At 39.4% G+C, this 7,812-nt stretch overlaps 2 protein-coding genes across 2 annotated transcripts; both read left to right on the top strand.

Annotated features, from left to right (window-relative positions):
• The first annotated feature begins 223 nt into the window (after positions 1-223).
• LOC100375106 (uncharacterized) lies at positions 224-3,988 on the top strand. Its single transcript, XM_002741657.4, has 5 exons — positions 224-379; positions 1,136-1,264; positions 1,612-1,650; positions 1,776-2,067; positions 3,310-3,988. The coding sequence occupies exons 1-5, from the start codon at positions 347-349 to the stop codon at positions 3,771-3,773; spliced, it is 957 nt and encodes a 318-aa protein (XP_002741703.2). The 5' UTR covers positions 224-346; the 3' UTR covers positions 3,774-3,988.
• An 887-nt stretch (positions 3,989-4,875) lies between these two features.
• Positions 4,876-6,857, top strand: LOC100374956 (NAD-dependent protein deacylase sirtuin-5, mitochondrial-like). The gene has a single exon (XM_002741656.4). It carries the CDS (start codon positions 4,900-4,902, stop codon positions 5,797-5,799), a length of 900 nt encoding a protein of 299 aa, XP_002741702.2. The 5' UTR covers positions 4,876-4,899; the 3' UTR covers positions 5,800-6,857.
• The last annotated feature ends 955 nt before the right edge of the window (positions 6,858-7,812 follow it).

The raw sequence follows: 7,812 nt of genomic DNA, 5'->3' as shown, positions 1-7,812 counted from the left end.
CGACGCCCAAATGTTTTTTTCGGGGCACCCTCTCGTGCCGCCGCCGATATACATGCTTGCCGAAAAACCCAAGTCAAGTTCGCCGCCTAAAATCAGACCATATGTGTTCCGACAGAGCGGAATACTACAATACGTATTGCTACAGGCCCTCTATAGAGCGAAAATAATGACCGAGGCGAAAGTGAAAGTGTCAGATTTCCCCACACAAATAACCCGAAGACTGTCACGAGTGTACGGATCGCAGCCAAGCTAGGGAGTCCTTTCTCAGAAACGAGACACATCCTTCCGTCTTCGGCTCCTTCCGTTAAACTCACGTTCTACGGTCGGTCTTAACCCTAGTTACAGCATGGGGTGTTGTACGTCATCTGACGGGGAGAAGGTAGGACAACACATGCTATTATTCTATGATTTGATGTTTTTGTGTTGCCACGATCCCTCAACTGTGTCGATTTCCGATAATGTTATACCATTCAAAACCATTATAATATATAATATATGATATGACACCCCGACGACTCCATAAACATACCATTAGAAGAATGGTACTCTGGTTGTGAATTCATTATTTCATGATGTAAGTTCTAATCACGATATTTACCGCGGATATGTGATATTTTCGAGAGTTATGTTGAAGTGGCTCAGTGGAAGTAACTAAATTAGTGAGAAGATGGGAAGATCTGCCAAGCCTGCTGCTTCGGACCAAAATCTTAACGTTCTTAACCCCCATATGGAGCGCAAAACCAAAGCAACCTCGTGCAATCTACGAGCTTAAAGGCCAAAGGATAATATATATACGCTTCTTATCAATGGAGGTTACTTCCAGGTAACAGCTCCTGTTAAACCCCGGTAACTTTATATTCATGTTTTCTTCAACGTATAGATCGATTATGTAGTACCAAAGTTGCTCACAGCAATGATTGTATGTTATATTCATTGCAATAAAAACGGTATGAGTTGAGCTTTTGTCGAATAAGTTCGAAAAAAACGAACGAGCCTGTAAACAGAGGCGCTGCTAAGCATGAATAATTAACTGCTGTCAATCAATGTCATTAGACGTAGATGCGCTAAAACAGAATGATCGGGGTAATCATTACAAATTTGTGCAAGAACGTGTTTTTTGCTTTTTTTATTATAGGTTGATACTTACCAGTGTGTGGATGATATGCAAGAGAATGCAAGAGCGACCTCTATAGGCCGACTAGCATTTATTCACGATACACAGCAGCTGTACATCAGGGTTGAAGATGGTTGGAAGATAATACAGGTAAGATAAATATAAAGCAAGTTTGGTAGAGAGTAACGTATTTGAAAGGCGCAAGTTGAGTGGTTAGAAAAGTGTGCACTGGGACCAATAGGGCAATCTGTTTCAATTGGGCGTCGAACATTGACGCACAATCACGGTAAAACTTACAGTTGGGTTGTTGCTATTGTAATGTGTTTCATAACAACAATGAATCCCGAAGAACAGATACCGCATACTGGGCGGTTTAAACGCACAATGTAGATTTGTTTTCTGTGCAAAAATGCAAAATGCGGAAATAGTTATCAACGTCGAATCACCGTGAATTTTAACACATAGTCACGTAGCATTTTGACCGGTATCTTTTTCAGCTTGGTGCAATCCTGTCGTTACCACCGACGCCAATGCCAGTAAGTACTTCAATTTTTAAAATCGCTAAAAATATATAATACTTCGAGAAAAATATTATTCAAAAAACGTAGAGTGTGATATGCTGAACAGATTATAAAATAATATATTCTCACCATTTTGACAGACGGAAAAAACAGAAAAAAAGAATAAGTCGAATGGCGCCAACAATAAGCCTGATAATACAACAAAGGTTAAAAAGGCGAAGACAAAGGAAAAGAAAGTTTCTAAACTAGAGATCAAGGAAACTAAAGTCGCAGGTGTTGATAAAATGTTCAAGGAGGCCGTGGCGCCGTTCAACGGAGCAGTTGAACTCAAAGAACAGATTGATAAAACGATTGAGACGTTCAAAGTTTCAACTGGGCACAAGAAAGATGACAGTATTAAGGTCATCATACTTGACTTGAAACGTAGATACCGTAAGTAAATGACTGTCGTGCAACTGCGAAAACGCAATGCTCAACTTTCACGGCGCTATGCTCAACTGCGATGGCGCTATACCCTCAGTCAGTTGGCGTACAAGTGATAATAAAATAAATGCGAATAATTTACCGATATTAACTATATAGGGGCAGCCATCTCAAATCCGACTCGAAACTATAATAAAGACACAACTTTTCTCAAAAATCGGGTTGATAATACCAAACTTTCACAGCCAAACAATCCGTTGGCGGTCAATTCCACCGCATTTGTCGTTTTCGCGTGGGAAATCACTTGTATACAAACACCTCATTACATGAAGAACCTAGAACACTTTCACGGGGTATTTAAAACCTATATACCCAATTTTCGTCAACAATTACTTTTGGTAAATTTATGTGTCGTACGTTAATATACACGCAAGGTCAACTATGCTAATTGATTTTACGGCAAACAAATATATACCATCATGATGAAACTAACTCTTTTGTATTTCGCTTATTCAATGTAACAAATTAAAAAAAAAGTGTATCTTCGCAATACGTTTGTTAACACTTAATTATTAAATATTTACCTAGAGGAATTTGCGAAAAATTGTTTACTGTAATTAATATTTAATCAAGCATTAATTATGCAAATGTTCATCACAGCACATACAAGTAAGTCACAATGCATGCACATGTATGAATACTAATTTTGTGCGACAAAATTAAAGCGGGAGAGTCGTCACCTGCGCACGCGCGGGAATTGATTCCCAAGCGAGGATAACACACGCTAAAACGTAAAGGCTCATGGGTAAACGCTTGTTTGTAATCATTGACACGCTATGTCCATCTGGCGCAGGTGACGTCTTCCCCGCTTTAATATTTCATTCCAGACACGATACATATGTGTAGCAGTGTCTTTAATAGTAGTACCCTCTGGCGAATAAACACTCTTATGACGTCAGCATTGCGTAGACCAGACTATCAAATGACGTGCAAATAGACAACTCTGTTACGTTGTTTAGTATTTCCTCATTTAGAATACAGTATAACATGTAAAGAAAACTAGTTGTTATTGGTAGACGGCTACAAATCAAAAACTATCGACGCTGATCACAGCGTCCCTCACGTCACAGAACCTCGTCGTCGCTAGATGGCGCAACTTATATATTACATATCATAACAACAATCCCATTAGCAGAAATATCAGTTGTTATATAATGTTATGGATGTAATTCATATTCTTATCATTTGCAGCTGATCTTTCCATTGAGATACAGGATGGATGTAAATTTGTTCTCGATTTCGGGTCCTATGTTAAGGAAGAAGATGGTGATAAAGATGACGATGACGATGGTGATGACGTAGAGCGGGAGTTAATCAAAGTGGAAATTGAAGAAGATAACGTCGTGAAAGCATTCAGCGCTATTGGAGATTTGGGAGAAAAAATGATGGATCTTTTGAAGAAGGCTAAGGAGTCGGCACAGATTTTTGAGCAGTCTAAGGAGATCACAGGTATGGTGAAAGATTCCGGTCTCAACGGCTTCCAGCTGGCGAAGGCGCTGAAAAACGCAGCAAGCAACATCTCTGAGTTTAGAAAAGTGCCATCGGTCATAGACGCGTTGATGAAAACAGTATCGAATCTTGTTGAAGATGTGAAGGACACGATTAAAGAGCTGAAAGGTGAAATTGAAGTTGAAATTGAAGTTGAAGATGAATAAAAATGTGTGAACCCGTTCACGTGACCGCTACTTTGTATCGAATTTCTTTTCAAGAATTCTCGCTGACAAAATGTATATATGTATACATTTCCATACATACCATTATTAATTCGTGGACTCAAATCTAGTTTATGTAATGCGCAGTGATTTGTACAAAAAGTACACGCAAAGTTCTAAATAATGCATAGAATACATTGAAATGTTTAAAACTATAATTGTGCTGATTTTGTGTCTTTATTTACATTATATTATATATATATTATATCTTATTATATTATAGATAACAATCGACTAAACAACCAAACAAATTGGTCGATTTCAATTACTAGTACACTGTCCTAATCGATCACCTCCCGGAAGTAGCGAAACTTGGTTGTAGAAATACGCTTGCTTTGCCACGACGGAAATAGACAAACGTGTCAGTTTGCTGATAGTCGATAGAATGGAATTTTATTTTTGTGATGTCGATTGATACACCCAGAAGCACAATACTGTGCAGTATCACTCGTGCATTTTTACGTTACACCCCATATCCGGCATGTGCACGCATGCAAAACGACGTATCATCGACTTCCGGGAAAATGGTTTATATTGACGTCACAAAAACGCTCTATCACTGGAGGCGCGGTTTAGAAGAATGGTGATGCCTTCTCGCAATGCATTGAAGGTCAGGCACGAGATTCTAACTACACTCTCTACCCACGCTATTCCAAATATGTTACGTTTAATTATATATATTTATGGGCATCTATTTCGGATTAGCTAACATCATATCATTTGATCTGTTATGCAAGCTAGCCATACAGATGATATGTCTGCTACACAGTGGCTGTTGCCGCATTATCAGTACGCACTGAAAATACGAACTGTCAATGTACGTCACGTGGTGGCGCTGTCTCAATCAAAAAAGGGTCAGGCTTTATTCAATTTAAGACCTTTTCGCTTTCTCTCGGTATAACTTTTCTGAAATCCACATTTGGAAATTGTAACATCCGTAAATGGAACACTAATTTGTAGAACTACATGTTAAAATGTGAAGAAATGTTTTGCGGGGAATATACGTTTGCATCATTAGTGTAACATCCCCGGCGAGTTCAAAGTTCAACTTCCTGGTTCATCAAAGGTGATGTTGATTTCTTCAGTTTTCCGCGTTTGTGTCACACAATATTTGAAGTGTTTGTCCGTCATGGCGTCTCGGCCGAGCTCAGATATGGCAGCATTCCGCGAGGAGTTTGCTAAATCAAAACATGTCGTAATATTGACCGGTGCTGGCGTCAGTGCCGAGAGTGGTATCCCAACATTCCGTGGGGCTGGGGGCTACTGGAGGAGGTGGCGAGCTCAAGATTTGGCGACCCCTGAAGCATTCTCTGCTAACCCTTCACTCGTATGGGAGTTTTACAGCTACAGGCGAGAAGTAGTGTTATCGAAGCAGCCAAATAAGGCCCACTATGCGATCGCCGAGTGTCAGAAACGACTAGCAAACCAAGGTCGCCGAGTGTCTGTCATCACACAGAATATCGACCAACTTCATCAAGCCGCGGGTGCTGTCGATGTCACGGAGTTGCATGGTTCACTGTTTAAGGTTCGTTGTTTAAAATGCGGTACTGTGAGAGTCGACAGAAACAGTCCCATCGTGCCTGCCTTAGCTGGTAAAGGAGCGCCGGACCCGGAAGCCGAAGAAGCAAGGATTCCCGAAAAAGACCTTCCTCGCTGTCATCAAGTAGGGTGCGATTCTCTTGCGAGACCGCATGTAGTTTGGTTTGGAGAAGGTTTAGATGGGGGCGTGATAAGACATGCTGAGAGTGAATTAGAAGAGTGTGATCTATGCTTGGTTGTAGGGACGTCGTCAGTTGTGTACCCAGCAGCCATGTTCGCGCCATCAGTTGCAAGTCGGGGTGTCACCGTCGCCGAGTTCAATATGGAAGAAACCTCCGCAACAGAAAAATTCGGTTATCACTTCTCTGGTCCGGCGGGGGAAACTGTCCCATTAGCACTGGCACCACACACAACCGAAGATGGGAAATGATAGAAAGTGAGCGACCCGCTCAGCCAGCAATCTGATTCTTTGCGGAAAAAACGTGACTTTTTGATATCCAGCATATACAGATTAATAAATGTGTTGCAATTTAGGTAATGCATGTGTATATTGTTACGTTTGTAACGTGCATGTAATCTCTCGAGATGTTCTACATTTAAATAGCTCAAACAAATCTTTTTGTTATGCAAGAGATTTGACCCAAATTCATCAATGGGTACCTGAAATATTGTTGCATATATTGTTTTCCGATTGACACATATATTACAGGCATGTTACAAACTGGAGTCAGTTGTGTGATCGCCTCATTTAATAGACTGTCCATGATGTATTCATCTTTTCATTATTAATTCCGACTGTCACTGTTCAGTATTTTCAAGTCAGAGATATGCTTATTGCTTCGGGAACTCCACTCGAGTCGGCCTATCCAAAGAATAAGATGACTTGCATCCAGGGCCCATGTTGTTCACTGTGTACACAACGTTAAAACAAAATCTGTCCACACAAGACTCTCGGAATGGCAAATATATGTGAAATTATGATGCATTTGTTGGTGGTGTATAGCTATCTTCAATCATGCAGAAAATGCATGTGGACTTTGAACTTGATCGATCAAAATATGTGCGAGTAACAAAGACGCAAAAGTTAATCTACAAATTCAAGTTTTCGTACGGGTACGAATAATGTTCAGGGCTTGACACATGACATAATCGATCACGTGTCCAAATGACTGGCAAATGGAAATTAGCAGTTCTTAAGGAACCTCGGATAATAAATTTAGGTAAACGGTGAAAACTTTATCGGGGCCGGGCGAGGTGTCAAATACATTGACATCTTGAGGGGGCTAAGCCTCTCTCTGAAGGCCACTCACTGTTTGCGACGTGCGTGACAATTGTGCACGATATCCATCACGTGACCGATATCAACAAAAAGATGGCTATTCGATTCTTACTTTTCACATCGCATGTCACGTGACAATGGGCTTTCTTTCATACATCTGTGTAGTCTGGGCAGATGATATTGTGAACAATAAAAAAAATATATATGAACCTTATGTCAACTTGAATTCCTACTAAATTGCATGTATTTTTGAAATAGGCTAATAATCCCAGGACTGTAACAAACGTTTATATTATCTCAATCTGATTAAAATAAGATCCTATCTTTTTTTTGTATATTTATTTTATTTTGATCTATTATTTATTTTTTGAAGTTTGGTAATTGTATGTAGGGCGAAATTGAAAAAAAATCACAAAATCAAAATAAAATTAAATAAAAATACATTAATAACAAAAGAAATAAAATAAAAATAAGTTTATAGCCAACAAAATTAAAGCTCGTACACTACATCAGATTTTAATCAGATTGTTATTAGCTGAGATTAAAAAAAATGCCTGAAAACGTATTAACCAAAGACGCCTACAAGCCTGGAATTGCTTTGGGTAACTTTGGTACTCTAAACTGGGTATTCAGAATATATATGGAATATATTTGACTGTATGGAAAGCACTGAAAAGGAGGGAAATATTGAAGACTTCTTAATTAAACAAAATAAAGTAAATACCAGAAGCACACCAGCGAACGGTAACGCACATGTACTAACACATTCAAGTTAACCACAAAAATAAACTTAAAAAAATGGAAAAATACCTAAACTTAAAGAGTGGTAGTTGTCGCGCCACGCATGCGCCAAATATATGGGTCTCATACAAACAAAGATGACGACTTTTACTGTTGTGCAGATCAACGAGTACAAACTGAGACGTTTCCAAGCTTTAATTAGGGATTCGTTAGGTGATTAGAGGGTATCGAAGGAGTCATTGGCGGTAATTAGTGCAAGTCGCGCCCATGAGGTCAAACCTCATACTTGTGATTTCCACTAGAAAAGCGCATTATATTGTGGAAAAATCAATGTTTATCAACACAAATGTCGCACATACTCAGCGCGTAGACGACAGATATATCATTATTGACGTTTGTGGAAATGTCAAGTCTGTGATAAAG

This window comes from Saccoglossus kowalevskii, chromosome 22 (assembly GCF_978046115.1).
Source record: "Saccoglossus kowalevskii chromosome 22, keSacKowa6.1, whole genome shotgun sequence".
Lineage (NCBI taxonomy): Eukaryota > Metazoa > Hemichordata > Enteropneusta > Harrimaniidae > Saccoglossus > Saccoglossus kowalevskii.
Note: the sequence above shows the minus strand (reverse complement) of the source record. Positions and strands in the feature narration are given on the sequence as shown.